The 21024-nt window shown below is 31.5% G+C and overlaps 2 protein-coding genes across 3 annotated transcripts in view; one reads left to right on the top strand and one right to left on the bottom strand.

Moving 5' to 3' along the window:
• Nucleotides 1-15497, top strand: part of LOC143071765 (ectonucleoside triphosphate diphosphohydrolase 8-like) — a 31905-nt gene extending 16408 nt beyond the window's left edge. For both annotated transcript variants that reach the window (XM_076246331.1, XM_076246330.1), the window contains exons 3-12: nt 210-346; nt 1017-1134; nt 2132-2282; nt 2684-2855; nt 3478-3729; nt 4525-4659; nt 8270-8416; nt 8800-8919; nt 9625-9759; nt 13529-15497. In XM_076246331.1, coding sequence (XP_076102446.1) covers nt 210-346; nt 1017-1134; nt 2132-2282; nt 2684-2855; nt 3478-3729; nt 4525-4659; nt 8270-8416; nt 8800-8919; nt 9625-9759; nt 13529-13762 — 1601 coding nt within the window. In that variant the 3' untranslated portion in view covers nt 13763-15497. The remainder of the gene's footprint in view (nt 1-209; nt 347-1016; nt 1135-2131; nt 2283-2683; nt 2856-3477; nt 3730-4524; nt 4660-8269; nt 8417-8799; nt 8920-9624; nt 9760-13528) is intronic.
• A 1273-nt stretch (nt 15498-16770) lies between these two features.
• Nucleotides 16771-18046, bottom strand: LOC143071766 (uncharacterized). Its single transcript, XM_076246332.1, has 2 exons — nt 17328-18046; nt 16771-17157 (listed from the first exon to the last, which is right to left on the bottom strand). The coding sequence occupies exons 1-2, from the start codon at nt 17810-17812 to the stop codon at nt 17130-17132; spliced, it is 513 nt and encodes a 170-aa protein (XP_076102447.1). The 5' UTR covers nt 17813-18046; the 3' UTR covers nt 16771-17129.
• Between the last annotated feature and the right edge of the window lie 2978 nt (nt 18047-21024).

The raw sequence follows: 21024 nt of genomic DNA, 5'->3' as shown, positions 1-21024 counted from the left end.
TTTGTGCATCACAGTTTTTTCATACAAGCTTTTACTAAAATGAATATATAAACATTAACCTATTTACTGAAATGATGTGTTTGTATTTCCTAATATGTACTTCCTACATTTCCTCTAACGTTAATTTAACATTTATAATCACATACTTACTTTTTTACTTGTTTGGTATGTTTTGAGTTTTGAAGAAGTATATTATTTTTCCTTTATAGATGAAGACATGAATGAAATAAGAACAGTACATTGTAATCTATGGTGGCCATTTGCCTTTATATGTTTTATGATTGGTATAATAGGAGTTACAGCCATAGTGGTTGTTAAACACATGCAGGAGCAGCCAGAATATGAGGTAGGTTATATTACGGTAATGACAGTAATATTTAAACAGAAACTTTTGTATTTGACTATGTGGTATGGTTTTACTCATTGTTGAAGGGCCTATAGTGATCTATGGTTGTGACAAATGGTCTCTTGTGGAGAAATCATACCACATCTTCTTATTTTGATAAAGAGTATAAATATAAAAAAGAAGATGTGGCATGATTGCTAATGAGACAACTGTCATTAATTTACAAAATGACACAGAAATTAGGTCACTGTATGGCCTTCAACAATGAGCAAATCCCATACTGCATAGTCAGCTATAAAAGGCCATAAAATGAATAAAGTCTATATTATGTTTATTTATAGGATTTTTGCATATCTGCTTGTAGAACAGATTGATGGTATTACTGCAAATTGTATTTCCTGGAATGAAATAACAAACTCAAATAAGAAATATTTGAAACCATTAAATCAGGTTTGGTGGTTTATATTAGTAATAGAAAAAGGTGTCAAAAACCGATTATATTCTGTACAAAATTCTTTATCAAAACTCATTTAGCCTGATTGATACTGAACTTGCTTAAGCTCCTACTATATGATATGACAAATGAAGAAGGTAACAAACCTTTTACTCTTTTATTTTAATCAAAATTCATGCGTGAATTTTGTATTGATTTGTAAAACTATTATTTCAGTATGGTATAGTAATGGATGCTGGATCCTCCCACACAAAGCTGTTTATATACAAATGGGATGGAGTGAAAGAGAAAAACACAGCTCTAGCAGAACAAATACACACCTGTTCTGTTCCAGGTAAAAGATGTTCTAAAATTTAATATTGTTATGGTATGATAATGTGGATTTTTCAGTCACAACATTAGAAAAATACAAAGATGCAGTGCTCACATTAATTCTATTAGATTATATTATTATTAATTCATTTAAATCATAAAGACAGGCACTTTATTATACTATCCCAGCTACTCATGGTAAGAATTATACAAAAACATTCATTGCATGATGCTTATAACTGGTAAAAGAGGGACAGCTCCTAGGTCACAGGACAGCTACTTTCAATTAAAAAGCAAGTTTGATGACTATTTCAAGGATCAGCCCCTGTAGGTTATGATTCAGTGACTTTCAATTAATAAGTAATGTTGCTGTTCATCAGATTTTCTTTTTGCTGAATTATTTTCTACTGATAGACAGGGAGATATATCTGTGTCAACATTTTATTATACATGTACAAAAATAAGTGTTCCTTTCATTTATTTGACTGACAGAATGAAACTTATTACCTGATTTGTACTTGCATGAACACGACTGGCACCACTTGAGAAGCAAGAACTGCTAACCCTTACGGAGTAACTCAGTTCACTTTTTGTTTTTGGTGGGCTTTTTGTTGCTCAGTCTTTGAAGTGTTTTGTTGACTTTTTTACTTTTCATCTTTATCTTTATATTTCCATGGTGCCATCAGTTTTTAATGCTTCGTTGGTTTCTTCTACCTATTTTGTTGTATAAGCTGCCTTGAATAAAAATATACCTTACACAAATTAATATTCACCATTATCAATGCATCTGTAAACTTATTTTGGGTTGAAAAAAATCTTTATGCAAAGTCTGTAACTGTTTAAAATTGTGTTGATATAAAAACCGTACTTTTTTATATCCTATTTGATTGTTCCAAAGCTAGACAAAGTCTTATACATTAACATGTATACGTGCACTTGCATAGCGTTGATTTCTATACGACGTAGCTTATATATTGAAGTCATGACATGTAATGATATATTATTTGTTTCTATAATAGGTCATGGAATTTCAAGTTATGAGGCCAATCCTGAAGGACTAGCACCAGGATTAAGATACTGTTTGAGTGAAGCTAAGGCTACTATACCTAAAGACAAACAGTCTTCTTCACCTGTTTACCTAGGGGCAACGGCAGGCATGAGATTAATTCAGTAAGAAAAATAACACTCTAATGTCTGTCAACTGATCTGATTTTTTGTTTCATTCTATGATATACCTTCGCTGACCTTATTTCTCCTTTTATCTGTCAACTCACCTTATTTCTCCTTTTATCTGTCAACTCACCTTATTTCTCCTTTTATCTGTCAACTCACCTTATTTCTCCTTTTATCTGTCAACTCAACTAATTTTTGTGATGAGGTTTCCTTGTGAATGAATTCTAGATGGATGTTTCCTTTGATTAATTGAATCTGGACCTTAAGTAACAACTAAGAGTTTTTTCCTCCACAAATTACAAAACATTTTTTTTCAAATTTGAAGTCCATGTACTAACACAATATTCAGATGTTTATTTTGTATTGTATTATGAATGATAGATGAACTATTTTTTCAGTGAGGTTAACAGTACAATTACAGATGCAATCTTTAAGGTGGTACGAGACACAATTGCTGAGTTTCCATTTAAATTCACAGACTCTAACAAACAGGCCAGGATAATAACAGGGGCAGAAGAAGGACTTTATTCCTGGGTTACTGTTAATTATCTCACTGGAAAATTTGGAATGGTAGGTCTAGGTAGTCCTCCAGCTAAAAAGTTCCAAAGACTCAATATTTTTTGCATATACAAGTACAAGTAACCCTTGTAGTTATTTCTATCTTGTGATGTGAAAATTTTTCATATGTTGATCTAGCATGAATTTGTTTCTTTCATTAATCAAGCAACTTGTTGTTCTAAGGGTGACAATTTATTGTATTTTGACATTCAGCATTTCCTAAGTTCTTTTGCATACTAGATCAAATAATAGACATTTTAGAAATGGCTTACACGATTACAATTTCCAATTACTGTGTTAAAATGTGAAAAAAAAATTTGGTTATAAGGGTAGTATTCTTATCCATGAAGCTATAAACATTTATTACAATCAAAACATCTGACAGAGAAGATAGAAGTGAGACAGAGCAGAGTACATAGACATTTATTACAACCCATAACAGAACACATTGAAAAAAAGAATACATAATCAAAACAGCTGGCAGCACAGGTCCAAATGTATAATAATCAATTACAGAATCCTTGATCCAAAAAAAATGTATTAAAATCCTTGATCCAAAAAAAAATGTATTACAAATCATACACCAGCAGATATTTATTACAAACAGCAGAAATCACATAGTCTTTTCTTTCAGGTCCATCCTCTTAAACTGAAATTAGAAAATAAATGGAATTTGGAGGGTCCAGAAGATAATACTTTAGGAGCAATGGATATGGGAGGAGCCTCAACACAAATGACCTTTTACCCTGGGTCTAAGGTCACAGTTCCCATGGATTACAGTGGTGATGTTATATTATACGGTATCAACTATACAGTCTATACTCACAGCTATTTGTGTTTTGGAATCAACGAAATTGAAAGAAAATACAAAGCATTGCTTGTCAAGGTAAAAATATATTTGAGTATCTCAGCCATTTTTCAAATAAATACATAAATAATTGTCGCTATATATATTTCAAATGAAACCATATTTGAAAAAAAAATTCTGACTGGGTCATTTCTAGTGAGATATTACTCAAATTAGTACCAATTGCAGCTGACCACTAGAAGAAGTATGGTCATTTGGTTTTGTTTGCAAGTTTAAGACATCCCCTAGCAACTGTTTTTAGTGGATTTTTATGCAAACTGTTGATAACACCACAACTGTGTATGGAAGAACAAAACATGAAGTTATATCAATAAAGTAAATCAGGCAAAAAAATCAAACATTTAGTGTCATTATTTAGACTGACAATCAGTATGCAAAAACAATACATTGTACATTTATTTCTATTCCGATATATTTGGGTTTTTCCCTTATCTATTTCTATCTTTAGTAACTGTGGTTTGTAGAACATGTTTGTAAAACAAGTTTGAAGAACTGGTTGGATAGTATCTATATATAAGTCTTTAGTGAGTACTGCACGAGCATTTCATAGGCGGGAATATGGGTGGTATATCAAAGTTACTGCGAGCAACCTACATTTTGTCTTGCCTCTTATTTCGCCATGTAGATAGATTAGAAATGTTTTAAATTTGGACGAATTTATGAGGGAGAATTTAGAAATGTTTTAAATTCGGACAAATTTATGAGGGAGAATTTAGAACCATTTAAACAAGCATGTGGTACATTGAGATATATATTAGATAACTTGGCTGTAAATAACACCTTTCCATAATCCATTCCTCATTGACATTTCAGAGTAACAATTATTCTAGTACCATTCCTGATCCCTGTGGTCCATCAGGTCATACAACAATAGAAACATACACTGATGTGTTTGAAGCTCCTTGTACCAAGGCAGACAAAATATTTATGGCAGATGATGGGGAAAAGGTAACCTAACAAAATAAAGTTAAAATGGAAATGGGGAAATGTGTCAAAGAGACAACAACCCTGACAAAAGAGTAGGAAACAGCTCAAGGCCACCAAATGGTCTTCAATACAGCGAAAAAAAAATCTATGATGGATTGATTGATACAAAAAAATAAGATGTGGAGTTAAGAAACTACTGTTAAAATACTTTTATTCGTGGGATACACTCAGATCATATCCATATAATGGTATGACTTTTTAAAGAGATGCATTGTGTCCACTTTGTGCTTGAAATCCTCTACAGAGAACTTGAGAAATTAACTTGTAATTTTTTTATCACATAGCTTATATGTAATGAATGATTGATAGCATGTTATAGAGTTCACAAAATGGTTCTTTTTTGTGTTGTAATGTCAATACATGTACATGGAAAAAATAAATAAGAAGAGTTTACAAGTTTATTAATGATTCACAGTGTGCAAAGGGCAATTACTCCAATTAATTGATAATACTATAAAATAAAACATATTCAACCTTATAATGACAGCCATTTATATCAAGTTTCAAAACTCATAACAATGGACGAATCAAATTGTTTTTTTATACGACCGCAAAATTTGAAAAATTTTTCGTCGTATATTGCTATCACGTTGGCGTCGTCGTCTGCGTCGTCATCGTTGTCCAAATACTTTTAGTTTTCGCACTCTAACTTAAGTAAAAGTGAATGGAAATCTATGAAATTTTAACACAAGGTTTATGACCACAAAAGGAAGGTTGGTATTGATTTTGGGAGTTTTGGTCCCAACATTTTAGGAATAAGGGGCCAAAAAGGGCCCAAATAAGCATTTTCTTGGTTTTCGCACTATAACTTTAGTTTAAGTTAATAGAAATCTATGAAATTTTGACACAAGGTTTATGACCACAAAAGCACAGTTGGGATTGATTTTGGGAGTTTTGGTTTCAACAGTTTAGGAATTAGGGGCCAAAAAAGGGCCCAAATAAGCATTATTCTTGGTTTTCGCACAATAACTTTAGTTTAAGTAAATAGAAATCAATGAAATTTAAACACAATGTTAATGACTACAAAAGGAAGGTTGGTATTGATTTTGGGAGTTTAGGTCCCAACAGTTTAGGAATTAGGGGCCAAAAAGGGACCCAAATAAGCATTTTTCTTGGTTTTCGCACCATAACGTTAGTATAAGTAAATAGAAATCTATGAAATTTAAACACAAGGTTAATGACCATAAAAGGAAGGTTGGTATTGATTTTGGGAGTTTTGGTCCCAACAGAATAAGGGGCCCAAAGGGTCCAAAATTAAACTTTGTTTGATTTCATCAAAATTGAATAATTGGGGTTCTTTGATATGCCGAATCTAACTGTCATGACTGTGTATGTAGATTCTTAACTTTTGGTCCCGTTTTCAAATTGGTCTACATTAAGGTCCAAAGGGTCCAAAATTAAACTTAGTTTGATTTTGACAAAAAATGAATGAGTTAGGTTCTTTGATATGCTGAATCTAAAAATGTACTTAGATTCTTGATTATTGGCCCAGTTTTCAAGTTGGTCCAAATCGGGGTCCAAAATTAAACTTTGTTTGATTTCATCAAAAATTGAATAAATGGGGTTCTTTGATATACCAAATCTAACTGTGTATGTAGATTCTTCATTTTTGGTCCTGTTTTCAAATTGGTCTACACTAAAGTCCAAAGGGTCCAAAATTAAACTTAGTCTGATTTTAACAAAAATTGAAATCTTGGGGTTCTTTGATATGCTGAATCCAAAAATGTACTTAGATTTTTTATTATGGGCCCAGTTTTCAAGTTGGTCCAAATCAGGATCTAAAATTATTATATTAAGTATTGTGCAATAGCAAGTCTTTTCAATTGCACAGTATTGCTCAATGGCAAGAAATATCTAATTGCACAATATTGTGAAATAGCAAATTTTTTTTTAATTAGAGTTATCTTTCTTTGTCCAGAATAGTAAGCAAGAAATATCTAATTGCAAAATATTGTGCAATAGCAAGATTTTTTTTTAATTGGAGTTATCTTTCTTTGTCCAGAATCAACTTAAATCTTTGTTATATACAATATACAATGTATATTCACTTTTTACTACCAACTGATAAATTAAAATAATCTTTACCATTCAGTGATAACAAGCAGTTTTTTTACATCTTAATATTTTATGATGTATTTAAATGAGTAGTTATTGTTGCAAACTCCATTAGAAATTTTAATTGAGATTAGTTTTGGAATAAGGGAAAGGGGGATGTGATTAAAAAAATTGGGTTCAATTTTTCTCATTTGAAATTTCATAAATAAAAAAGAAAATTTCTTCAAACATTTTTTTGAGAGGATTAATATTCAACAGCATAGTGAATTGCTCTAAAAGAAAACAAAAATTTTAAGTTCATTAGAACACATTCATTCTGTGTCAGAAACCTATGCTGTGTCAACTATTTAATCACAATCCAAATTTAGAGCTGAATCCAGCTTGAATGTTGTGTCCATACTTGCCCCAACCGTTCAGGGTTCAACCTCTGCGGTCGTATAAAGCTGCACCCTGCGGAGCATCTGGTTTTAAGTTTTTAGAATGTATGATTAGAAAAGAAAAGGCAAGATTTATTACAAGTACAAAATGTATCATTTCATATTACTGTTAGAAATAAATAAAGTTTAAGGATGATGTACCCTTGTGTTGCTTCAATGCTAAACATATGGAAATTTTATAGAAAATCCACAGCCTTTCCCCTTGTGCTCTCATATTTGGCAATTCAGAAATTGATAGATAGAGGATTATTGCATGCAGTGCTAGTAATGATTTCCTTAAAACAAGTTTATAAATTTTTTTTAATTTTTTTTTTAATTTATCATATTTTATTGAAATCTGTACTACTTTAACTACTCACATTATATATTTTTCATAACCTGTGCTTTTGTTATATTAGATAATTATGTTAAATAATCTTATTGGTAAACTTCATTTTTTGATATCACTGATATGGTATATAATTTTTTTTCAAGTATGGAAAATTGTATGTATAATACTAACAAAAACTAACTGCTGTATAAATATGTTATTTACTAACGTTAACAAGGCCAGGATAAGGTACCAGTACTTGATGTTTTTCAACTAACAAGTTTATAAATTTAGATATTGGTTAAAATAAATATAAATATGGACCAATTCAAGTACACCTTCTAGGGTGCACTCGACTATCTAGTATCTCAGCACGAGGTGTTTTGAAATTTAAAGGTTATTTAGGACTCAAACAATGAACGCTAGCTTATCATAGAAAATCAAGTGAGTAAACTATGTTTCAAATTTTATAACAAAAAGCTCTGTATTTAAGTCTGTTGATTTTCTTCAAAACTCTTGATTTTCTTCAAAACTCTTGATTTTATTTTCACCAAATTCCCTTTTTCTATTAAATGCAATGAAACTGTAAATAATTATGTGTTGCATGAAGTTTCCCCTTGGTATATGTACACACTGGTCCATCTCTATTATTCATTATCTTTGCTGTTCTGATACTATAGCAGTTTGAAAAGTTCATAAATCACAGACCAAAGAAGGGGTCAAAAACCTTAAACTTGGCGAATTCTTATATATTTTTTTTTCCCATTAGAACAGAACATATGAGTTAATTGGTTCCAGTAACAATACACAGTGTTCTGCTATGGTTGCTGGTCTGTTTAACTTTGGAGCTGGCTGTGGTTTTTCTGAGTGTTCCTTTAATGGATCATATCAAGCACCTGTTCATGGAGAGTTTTATGTAAGTATGTTGCTTTGGTCAAAACAAAGACTGGTTACAATTGGGGGATTTTTGTCCTGCTTGTTTTTAAAAAATTTAAACAAAAAATAATATTAATGTTAATAGCACATGACATTTTCCTTCAACTAAACATAATGATTGTTTTCATGTAATTGTCTTGTTAAAAAAATGTGTGTAAATGCTTAATTAAAATACAACAACAAAGATAATGATGTTAAATCTTTTTCTATACTTTTTTCAAAGTTTTATGTGATTTTCTTGTTGTTTTTATGTGTAAGAAATCTTGATTTGTAATTGTATAATTTAAACATGATTTTGCAATGCATAAGTACATTAAGATGATAAAAATGTAAAAATTATTTAATTCTAAAACTTTTTTTCAGGCATTTTCCAATTTCTTCTATGAGATGGATTTCTTAAATTTGACAAAGAATTCTTCAGAAGTCAGTCTATCAGATTACACTTCAGAGCTTACCAGCTTATGTAGCTCTCCTTGGTCCAAGGTAAAACAAAATATAGTGACCTATATGAGCAATATAGTCTGTTATACATAAACATACTTATAATGTTACTTACGCGTTGAAGGCCGTACCTTGACCTATGATGGTTTACTTTTATAAATTGTTATTTGGATGAAGAGTTGTCTCATTGGCACTCATACCACATCTTCCTATATCTATTATAAACTGTATTTAGTCAAGAAGTTTATATTTTATGATAACAAAGCTTAAGCAGGGTTTTACTATGGTATTTATATAACACTTTTAATGTGAAGATAAATTAACTTTTACTTTGGTTGAGGAAATTGCCTGACAAGATTTGTTTTATCATTATATCAAAATATTATATCAACTGGATAATCTCCCTTATACCTTATACCGTCAATGGAGTATCATTAGTGTGGCCCACAGGTCAACTTGTTATTCTTTAGTTTGTTTCGGAAATTACTGTTGGTTGAATTATTCAGATTAAGTTGCCCTGCTACAAATACTTTAAACAGTTTATTCTGGAATTATTATAAATACAGTTAAAATGTAAAAAGAAATATTAAAGGTGTATCACAATGGACCATTCTTGAATTCACTTAACCAATTTAAATTCTGAAGAAAAAAACTGAAAGTGAGTTGCTCAGTTGAAACATGAACTATTTTTTAGCAAAATTTTTCCTAAAACTTATTTGTTATCTTCATTATTTCTACTGAATATAGGTAAAAGATATGAAAGCTGCTAATGCTGAGTTTTTACCATGGTACTGTTTCCGTGGACATTATATACTCAGTTTGTTAACATCAGGATATAAGTTTAATGATACAACATGGAGAAATATTAAATTTTTAAACAAGGTAAGTTGGTCAGTCTTGTTATATTACATCCTTCTACTAATCAAATTATATTATGAACACAAATTTCTCTAATTCCTACACTATTTAACCTTTTCCTGACCTGTTGATTATTTTAATATAATCAATGTGTGGTTTGTTTGATCTCAGTTGTTCATTGGTCAAAATTCCATTATGGCGTCAAATTTTCTTGCTTTCCTCTGAAATTTCCTATTGTGTTGCACGAAAAAAGATGATCGTGCCTGAGTGATGATGTCACATAGAGAGAACAAATCTTTTTTTCAAATCATTTGAAAAGAAGGAATAAGTTTGCCTGCATATTGTTTAAGGAGGCTCGAGGGTATAAAAATTTCAGAAAAAAATAAACATTTGTTTTTCATTACAAATTTTATTTATTACCTTTTGTAGTTGTTACTTTATCATATGGTACAAAAATCATTCAAAACAATCAATTCCTGTTGGTCCCAGATGACTTTTAAAATATATACATCATTGAAAAAGTTCCAAATTATCTCCCTTTGCCGGAAAAATGCCATTTTTTGGCTTTAAAATTGAAATATCTATTTTAACTCATCGGTGACCTATATTTTTTAATATAATTTCCATATATGCTGTACTTATAAATTATTGTAAAATTTTAGCGATTTCTGTAATAAATTTCTTTTTTTATTTCGATATTTACCTTTATTTCTCCTATTACTTCAACAGAAAAAAACCACCTATACAAAAATATATGCTTCTTTCGAAGGCAGATTGTGAGCGCAAATGAATGGTGACCCCACTTTTTTATTTTATTTTTCTTTTAACTTTAAGATAAAGTTCATTTATAGAAAAATATAGAGAAATCCTATATAAATGATTTAGACCCGCGAACCCCCTTAAAAGTCATAAGAGAAACAGATTCCACCTCCAAATCTGGTTTAAAATGATATTTATCCACTCTCAACAGTTAAATTTTAGATATTTAAAACATTCTGCGAGCCTCACGTTTTAAATTGAAAATTTAACTGTCTTGAGTGGATTATTTTTGTAATACACTCAATCCAGCAGAGAATCTATATGTATCACTAGAAAAAGGTTGTTAGTCCTCTCTTTAAAAAGATTTACACTGGATTTTAAACTCAGGGAATAAGCCTTGTTTACAGGGTATAGCTTTTTACAAATTGTGACTTGGATGGAGAGTTGTCTCATTATCTTTTAATATCTACATTTTGCTCACACATTGCCATATTACATGTATAAGTTTGTGATTAGGTAAGTTTAAGGGGAATCATTAGTGGTAGGTCAATGATATTTGGTATACAGTTTTATAAGCATTGTCATCTCATTTCCATGGAGATCATTTTGCTCTTCCCCCTTTAGGTATGTGTCATGGGGATTTTGAACATTTTGCAGAGTTTACAATTTAAAGTTTGTAAATAGATCAGTTTAAGATAAACTACTTATATTGAATAAATGATAGTTGGTATGCATTCACAAGTTTCATTTCCATGGATATGATATGGTTCCACCCTATTATCTTGGTCCATTGATTGTAAAACTTTGCATATTTTCCAAGCACCTGCACCTCAGTCATGGTTTACTGACTTTGAATGTTTTTTAAAAGTTAAAAGATGTGGCATGATTGCCAGTGAGACAACTCTTCACCAGAGACAAAATGATATAGAAGTTTTAAACTGTAGGTCCCTGCACAGCCTTCAACAACAAGCAAAACCTTTACCACATAGCTATAGTCAGCTTTCAATTCAGAGGGAATAATGTAAGGCCTGATTTATGTACAAAACAATGTAAAAAATAATATACAGCAACAAATGACTACCACTTAATTACAGGCTCCTGACTTGGGGCAAGCACATACATAATGTGGGGTTGGGGCCTAGTTTGTTGGCTCCAAACCCTCCCATAACCTGGAACAATGATGTAAAGGGCTTAACTCTTCAGATCGATACAAAACAGGAAAATATCTATAAAAACACACACCAGACCTGGCAAAGTATTTATTCATTCCCACAACAAAAAAAAAACAGATCTGGGATTATTTAATCACAGTTACTGATAGCTCACTCAAAGCCAATAACAACTTTTAAAAAAAATCATCTATCTCAGAATTAAATATCAATCATAGATTCATAGTAGGTGTTTAGATATTGCCATTTTAATTTCAACATTTCCTTTTTACTATCAAAATTACAAAAAGCAAAACATATCTCCGAATCAATAATTTATTCTGTCCTGATTATCTCCTGGGTCCATTATTTTTTCTCTATGAAATAGCCATTAGTGCTGAAAGTTGCTTTGAAAACCAATAATCAATCAATTAATAATCTATGAATTTTAATAAGATTAAAATCATTTGTACAAATTGTTTTATCTTAATTAATGTAATAACAGGTATATATTTCAAAGTGGCTAGTGGCCATGTTAGTTTTACTCCTGTAACTTAAGCCTGTCAACACTGAGGTTGTGAGACTGTGAGGTCAAATATGCACATAGCCAGTGCTGGTCTACTTCTCAATGTGTCTCTCATGGTTCTTGGAGCTGCCTCCACCATCAAATACTGACCGCCTTGAAATAGCTGCCTCCACCATCAAATACTGACCGCCTTGAAATAGCTGCCTCCGCCATCAAATACTGACCGCCTTGAAATAGCCAATAGTACTGAGGCATTAAACACTAATAATTAATCAATCAATCAAACTACAAATTGGAATAAAATACAAGACATTGTTTAATTGTTAATTGTGACTGATGGAATAATAAGAATAGGTAAACTGACAGAAAGTCACAGGACAAAAAGTCACAGGACATAAAGTCGCAGGACATAAAGTCACAAATAATTCGTTGACAATACCATTAGTTGAATATATAAGATAAAGATCTTGAAATATTTACTATTTGTTACATATATTCATTTTAAAGTTTAGGAAATTGTTCATTAGACTTGATAAATGAAGATTTATTTAATTTTAATCTCACAAAGGATGTACTTCTTGGCACCATGAAACCCATTTAAGTGCTGTATCACTTTGACATTTTGTTTTCTTAACCATTATTTGATCATCTGTGATACTTTTTTGATAAATTTTGTTTACAAAGTTGTTTACATACCGGTACAATATTTCAAGAAAAATACAAAAACGTTTTGTTTGAAATAATTGTTCTCTTATTCCATGAAAATAATCTGAAAGAATGAATTGTGACTTTTTGTCCTTTGACTTTTGTCCTGTGACTTTCTGTCCTACATTCTAAGAATAACCCCAATTGGCTTTTCTTTTAGACAAAAATGTGTTTACCAATCTTCTTCATCTGAAAAGAGAAAGCCAAAGTTTTAAAAAAAAAAATGATTACTGGTATGAGGAGATATCTTTTCTTGGTCAAGTTGAAACCCAGATTTGGTCAATTTGTACCTGTTGGGTTCATCTTTTGAGGCAGCCATTTATTTGGGTCAAGAGATGGTACCTGAAGTAGTTGTAAGCCATCCACCTATTTAAAAAAACTGAAATAGAGAATCCTTATGAAAAAAAAGTTGGTCTAATATAGACTAGGGCTGCCTTCACTTTGGGTCTTCTTCAGAATTCAATTTGGTCGCTATTCACTTGTATTTATACTGATAAAATTCTAAAGTTGTAACTCTATGGGAACCAGTAAGTAAACAAAACAATATATTAATGATTATTATATATCTCTCTAAAATAGGCATGTTTTTTTTTTATAAAGTGCAACCTATTATTCAAGTATTGTGGTAAATGAATTTTTGTTTTTCCATTTACAGGTAAACAAGAAGACAGAGATAGGGTGGAGTTTAGGATTTATGATAAGTTCCAGTACTTCCATTCCAGCTACCATTCCTGAAATTATGATATCTAATTTAGCTTTTATTATGTTATGTGTTTTGTTTATTATTTTCATGATATTAGGTATAGGGTTCATAATGCTGGGTGGTAGATATAATAAAATGAAACAAAGAGGCATGTATGAACGATTAAAAAGTTACGGAGCTGTATAATAGTTATTGTTGATGTTTAAAATGTCTGTGATATACTCATGCCAGTATTTATATGTGTTATGTCATTGTTAAATATTGAGGGACTGTTGTTAGTTATGTGTCAGTATTTTCAAAAATGATGAGGATAATTGAGATACAGAAACTATTTCTTCAGGTGGTTCCATGTTGAGTTTATAAAGTAAAAAAAGCAATGATTCCATATGAGATTGTGATTTGGTTTTTTTTGTTAGCCATTGTCATGATTTTCTCCCTTTCTAACATATTTCATGATAGGCAGGACTATGGCTACTTTTGGATTCAAGTAAAAGTTTTCAACTTTTTGCACTAAATGCTCCTCCTAAAGCAGAAAATTTCTGATGGTATTTACATCCAATACCTAGCTCTTTGGCAGCTTCTTCTAAGCCCACCTGGCCTACAGGGCAAAATGAACTTTCTCATCACTTGGCAACTGCCGTCTGTTGTTAAGTTTTACAAAAATCTTCTCCTCTGAAACCTCTGTTTGATGACCCTGTCTGCCAACCATGATGGCCACCATGGCTTAAAATAGAACATAGGGTTAAAATGCATTTTTTGTTCTCATTTACTTTTACAAAAATAGAGCATTTCTTGAGAGAAATAAAATTGCGATAAACTCATTTTTATAGTAGTTATATAGATCACAACATAATGCTTTCATTTATAAATTTTATTGATGTGTATGTGTCTTCTATAAAACAGATGTCTTTCCTTGGTATAAAATTAAAGAAATCATCATTGCTTTGACATAAATAAGTGTTTATTATTTTTCAGTAAATTGTCTACAATTATTAGGGAATCTGCTGTCTGGAATCTAAAATCTTAGTGGAGAATAAGACCCCGTAACACTGACAAAAAAGATTAATCTTTACTAAGATCAATCTTTTTAAGATCGATCTTTGGTCCAGTGTAAACAGGTAAGATCGATCTTCAATCAGACTTAAAAAGTCTACCTCTAGAGGTAGTTTTAAAAAGATCGATCTTATTGAATCGATCCTTAAGGCTTTTTTTGGTGTAAACGCTTAATGGATCGCAATCAATCTTTTTCAGGTGAATGTTATATTAAGATATGAAAATAAAGGTCAGATCGGTTCTTTTTATGCTGTAGTGTAAACGCACTGGATTAGACCGGAACGATCTTGCTTGTGCAATGTAAACGCGAACTGTTCTTTTTAAGATCGATTCAAATAAAGATCGATTCAATTTCTTTGCCAGTGTAAACAGGGTCGAACTCTCTTAGACAGCAGCTAAAAAGCAAAGAGACTAAATTAAAACATTTAGAGTTCCAGTCTTTATGAATTACAATGAGTCTGATGAACCAGGGCAGTGAACATGTAAAATCAAGTAACAGAAGGAGTAACAAGCCTTATAGATACATATAACATTTATGAAAATTCCTACCTATTTTAGGATAGTAGCCCAAAGAGTTCTATAATATAAGTCCACATCATAAGTCCATTTCATAACTTGGGTGAATGTACTAGCTGGTTTGGATGTGTCCATTTCATAACTTGGGTGAATGTGCTAGCTGGTTTGGATGTGTCCATAAAAGAGTGACATATATATGTTTAAAGTATTTTTTTTAATCAAAGCTTATGTAGCATTAACCAATATTTTTATTTTTAGCATTACAATTGATGATTGACATTGCTTATTGTGTGTTTAATGATTTTTGTAAATAAATTATGAATGGCATTTCACCCATCCATATTAAAGTAAAGGCATTAAGATTTTCTATTATAACCAATGAGGCTTTTTTTTTTTAATTATGTGATTACTTTGCCATTTTTATAGTGATTATTTGATCACAAGACCGCATATTTCATGATTTGTTGATTATTGGATAATTCATGACTGCGTTTTTGATTATTTTATAATCTTGATTTAAAAAATAAATAATGATTATGTGATTATGTTGGCAAATAAAATGTGATTATGTGATTACTTGGACAACCCTATGACGGGCCTCACCAATGTAAAATTAGGTTGTCTGGTCCTGTGTACATCAAAATACAGGCAATGGCATTAGAATGAATACTCTACTATCTTTTTTTTTTAATTTGATGTTAAAGCATAATATTTAAATGTGAGAATTTAATGTTATTCACTAATATGTTTTTCTATTGGTGCAAATGTGAAAATGGACATTATTTAGATAGTGAAGTCACATACTGTATAAGGCCACGGTTTTTTTAATTTGTTGGTTTACCTGTTTACGGATTTTCCCCATGAAAAAGTCAGGTCGGTCGGTCGGGAAAAAAAAAGAAAAAAAATCATCTTTGAAGATATGCAAAATCAATATATATTTCACCTTTCTAACAATATGTTTGTTATGCCATTTTATCATCATTTCTTAAATTTTAGTTCAATGAAATATTATTGCTCAGCTGTTATAAACATCGCATGACATTGTCTAATAAGTTACAGTAAAAAAAAAGGGGGGTGCACGGACAAAGATGAAATTAAATCGTCATTTCAGAAACAAGAAAAATAGATTCGCGTAGCTCTTAATCAATTCCAGAAAACTTGGCGAATAATGATCTTCAAGCACGAAAACTGATAAAGAAAAAAAATGTAAAAACGTCGTACGAAAATAAGTTTCAACACACGTGTCAAAAACCTAATAGACTCGTCCATTGGAAAAACGAGATTATCGGGTCAATCTGTTGTCTCGCATTCCCGTTTTTATGAGATGATGCATCTTACGGACTGATGACAAATAAGGGAAACGAACTTATTGTATAATTGGTTTTAAACACAAGTTTCGTTCCGCAAAATTATTTGTGCAAACGACATTTCAAGGTCAGTTATTATGATAATTGATTTGTCTATATTTAAAAACGTAAACTGGAAGTTTTATTTTTTCACAACAGCAAGTGTTATCAATTTTGTTAGTGATTAATGCATTTCATTTCATAAAAAACAATTATTTTAATTATTTTTCAGGGATAATGCATTTCTTAGGGTCGACGGGAATAAAAAAGCATGAAAAGTCAATTTTATTTTTATTCTGGAAATCGGCAAAATCGGGTCGGCGGATCCGTAAACCAACAAATTAAAAAATCCTGGCCTAACTGATAAATAGGAATCATTATTATTCGTTGAATAGCAACTTTTAATAGGTTAAGGTTACCATGAAGATAAATGATACACAACATACAAATTCTCAATAGGCTTGTATGAAGACTTACTTGTATATTAACTTCAAAATCAAATCCACAAAAATATTTGTTCAATCCACAAAAAATTGTACCCATGAAATAAAACCAATCCACAGTATTTGAACATTAGTCTGCAGAGACTTTTGTACTTCAGTCACGGTAATTCATGTAATTGTCAGAATCTTCTCCGATTAGAGTATGAACAAACAAATATTCTGGCAGTGGCGGATCCAGGGGGGGGGGGGGGGTTCCGGGGGTGCGCACCCCCCCTTTATTTTTGCCGATCAATGCATTTGTATCGGGACATATTTTTTGCACCCCCCCTTTGCCCTGGGTGCCCTGGGTAAGCACCCCCCCTTTCGAAAATTCCTGCATCCGCCCCTGTCTGGAAAGCTTTAAATCCTTTATGATAGTTTACATTCTTGTCCTTTAATCTCTGCTGGACGGTTGTCTTATAGGCAGAGTTTACATTCTTGTCCTTTAGTCTCTGCTGGACGGTTGTCTTATAGGCAGAGTTTACATTCTTGTCCTTTAGTCTCTGCTGGACGGTTGTCTTATAGGCAGAGTTTACATTCTTGTCCTTTAGTCTCTGCTGGACGGTTGTCTTATAGGCAGAGTTTACATTCTTGTCCTTTAGTCTCTGCTGGATGGTTGTCTTATAGGCAGAGTTTACATTCTTGTCCTTTAATCTCTGCTGGACGGTTGTCTTATAGGCAGAGTTTACATTCTTGTCCTTTAGTCTCTGCTGGATGGTTGTCTTATAGGCAGAGTTTACATTCTTGTCCTTTAGTCTCTGCTGGACGGTTGTCTTATAGGCAGAGTTTACATTCTTGTCCTTTAGTCTCTGCTGGATGGTTGTCTTATAGGCAGTCATGCCATATCTCTTATTAACCAAGATTCTGGGTATATTTGTAACCAAACAATGAAATAAATCCACAAAAAAAGAGGTAGAGCATCCAATGATATGTGTCTGTTTACCTTTGCTGAGTCAGTGGGCTGATCAACAGGGGCTATTATATCAATACCATTGTCATAATCACTCGCTGATCAACAGGGGCTATTATATCAATACCATTGTCATAATCACTCGTTGATCAACAGGGGCTATTATATCAATACCATTGTCATAATCACTCGTTGATCAACAGGGGCTATTATATCAATACCATTGTCATAATCACTCGTTGATCAACAGGGACTATTATATCAATACCATTGTCATAATCACTCGTTGATCAACAGGGGCTATTATATCAATACCATTGTCATAATCACTCGTTGATCAACAGGGGCTATTATATCAATACCATTGTCATAATCACTCGTTGATCAACAGGGGCTATTATATCAATACCATTGTCATAATCACTCGTTGATCAACAGGAGCTATTATATCAATACCATTGTCATAATCACTCGTTGTGCCATGCTCCTTTAAAAAGTGCTAAATTGATATAGTTTTGTAACGTTTTATAAAAGATATAAAAAAAAAACTATGTGCTTCAGACTACTACATGTATGCTTTAAATAAGTAATTGAAGTCTTGTTATAAATTCATTGTATATTTCAACATATGATATGTTTTATATGTATTAAATGTTTATATTTTCAAACATTGCATACACTCATTTGTAAGAAATTGTTATGTAATATATGATATGGTTTATGCATGATATATTTCTATAACATTTTTACTGGTAACAAAAAGGTTATGTTATTGAATGGTACATGTGCTATGATATATATTATCAGTTTATTTTTTATTACTGACTAAGAACTGATAAGGAACCTTATACATCTTAAATTTACTTTTGAAATTTCTTATTTTTGGCCGATATAACTACAGATGAATGCAGTTGTAAGTACCCTCAGCATTAATGGCCATTTTTCTTGATTTGTGTCCATGGCCATATTTTGGAACGGTGATGGCTAACAGCCATGTGATTTGTTGTGCAGAAGCATCTTCAGGTGTGAGATCAAGAGTTTGATCCTATAATGCTTGTTGGTTTTTGTTTATTGTTTTGTATATAAATCAGGTCTTCAGTTTTCTTGTTTGTATTGTTTTACATTTGTCATTTCAGGACTTTTTATAGCTTGCTGTGTAGTATAAGGTTGGATCATTGTTGAAGACCATTTATATCAATGTTGAAGCGACCTATAGATGCTAACTGCTCTGTCAGTTGATTTGTGGTGAAGAGTTGTCCTTCATCATACCACATCTTCTTATTTTTATAAGCATGCCTCAAACAGGCTATGTCAAATATGTTCACATGCATCAAATAAGGATTGAAAATATGAAAATGAAACACAAACTACTTGAAAATCCCATGTAATAAACCTGCTGTGCAACAAAACTAGTAAAACTGGCTTGTTTGGTAATAATACCTATGATTGGGTAGGATAGAATCCAGAAAATCTTGTAAGATTATTTGAAAGACTAAATTACTTATCTATTTAGTATATTATTAAGTGTATTACATTCAAATCTTTTGGTTAAGAACATAACTACAATGTGTGTGTGAATTATTTCAAATGTGTAACCATTGCTTACTTACAACAATGAGTCAAAAAATGCATTTACCAATGCTCTCAGTTAAGTTGAAAAAATAAATGCATTGAAATAAATAAATGCTTTAAAATAAATAAATGCTTTAAAATAAATATATGCTTTAAAATTCACATTAAGGTTCATGTGGACCCTTTGGCTAAAATGGCCATATTTTCACCTCAAAATTTACTCTAAGTACAGACAAATCTGTGCATCTGGAAAAGTTTTAGGGCATAACATGCCCTAGATAAATAGTATTCAAATGCATTGTATTATTTAGAAAATTCATAACTTAACTGGATTTTGCAATGCACTTTTTTTCATACCTGCAGAAGATGATAAAATTAACAAACAGTTGAGTTTTCCTTGATATGGTCCACTCAGGTACACAGTTTAAATCACCAATTATTGTCAGGTATCTATTGTCCATCTATTGTCCATGTCAATTAGGGAATCTGCTGTCTGGAATCTAAAATCTTAGTGGAGAATAAGACCCCGTAACACTGACAAAAAAGATTAATCTTTACTAAGATCAATCTTTTTAAGATCGATCTTTGGTCCAGTGTAAACAGGTAAGATCGATCTTCAATCAGACTTAAAAAGTCTACCTCTAGAGGTAGTTTTAAAAAGATCGATCTTATTGAATCGATCCTTAAGGCTTTTTTTGGTGTAAACGCTTAATGGATCGCAATCAATCTTTTTCAGGTGAATGTTATATTAAGATATGAAAATAAAGGTCAGATCGGTTCTTTTTATGCTGTAGTGTAAACGCACTGGATTAGACCGGAACGATCTTGCTTGTGCAATGTAAACGCGAACTGTTCTTTTTAAGATCGATTCAAATAAAGATCGATTCAATTTCTTTGCCAGTGTAAACAGGGTCGAACTCTCTTAGACAGCAGCTAAAAAGCAAAGAGACTAAATTAAAACATTTAGAGTTCCAGTCTTTATGAATTACAATGAGTCTGATGAACCAGGGCAGTGAACATGTAAAATCAAGTAACAGAAGGAGTAACAAGCCTTATAGATACATATAACATTTATGAAAATTCCTACCTATTTTAGGATAGTAGCCCAAAGAGTTCTATAATATAAGTCCACATCATAAGTCCATTTCATAACTTGGGTGAATGTACTAGCTGGTTTGGATGTGTCCATTTCATAACTTGGGTGAATGTGCTAGCTGGTTTGGATGTGTCCATAAAAGAGTGACATATATATGTTTAAAGTATTTTTTTTAATCAAAGCTTATGTAGCATTAACCAATATTTTTATTTTTAGCATTACAATTGATGATTGACATTGCTTATTGTGTGTTTAATGATTTTTGTAAATAAATTATGAATGGCATTTCACCCATCCATATTAAAGTAAAGGCATTAAGATTTTCTATTATAACCAATGAGGCTTTTTTTTTTTAATTATGTGATTACTTTGCCATTTTTATGGTGATTATTTGATCACAAGACCGCATATTTCATGATTTGTTGATTATTGGATAATTCATGACTGCGTTTTTGATTATTTTATAATCTTGA

The sequence above is a fragment of the Mytilus galloprovincialis genome, chromosome 4 (assembly GCF_965363235.1).
Source record: "Mytilus galloprovincialis chromosome 4, xbMytGall1.hap1.1, whole genome shotgun sequence".
NCBI lineage: Eukaryota > Metazoa > Mollusca > Bivalvia > Mytilida > Mytilidae > Mytilus > Mytilus galloprovincialis.
Note: the sequence above shows the minus strand (reverse complement) of the source record. Positions and strands in the feature narration are given on the sequence as shown.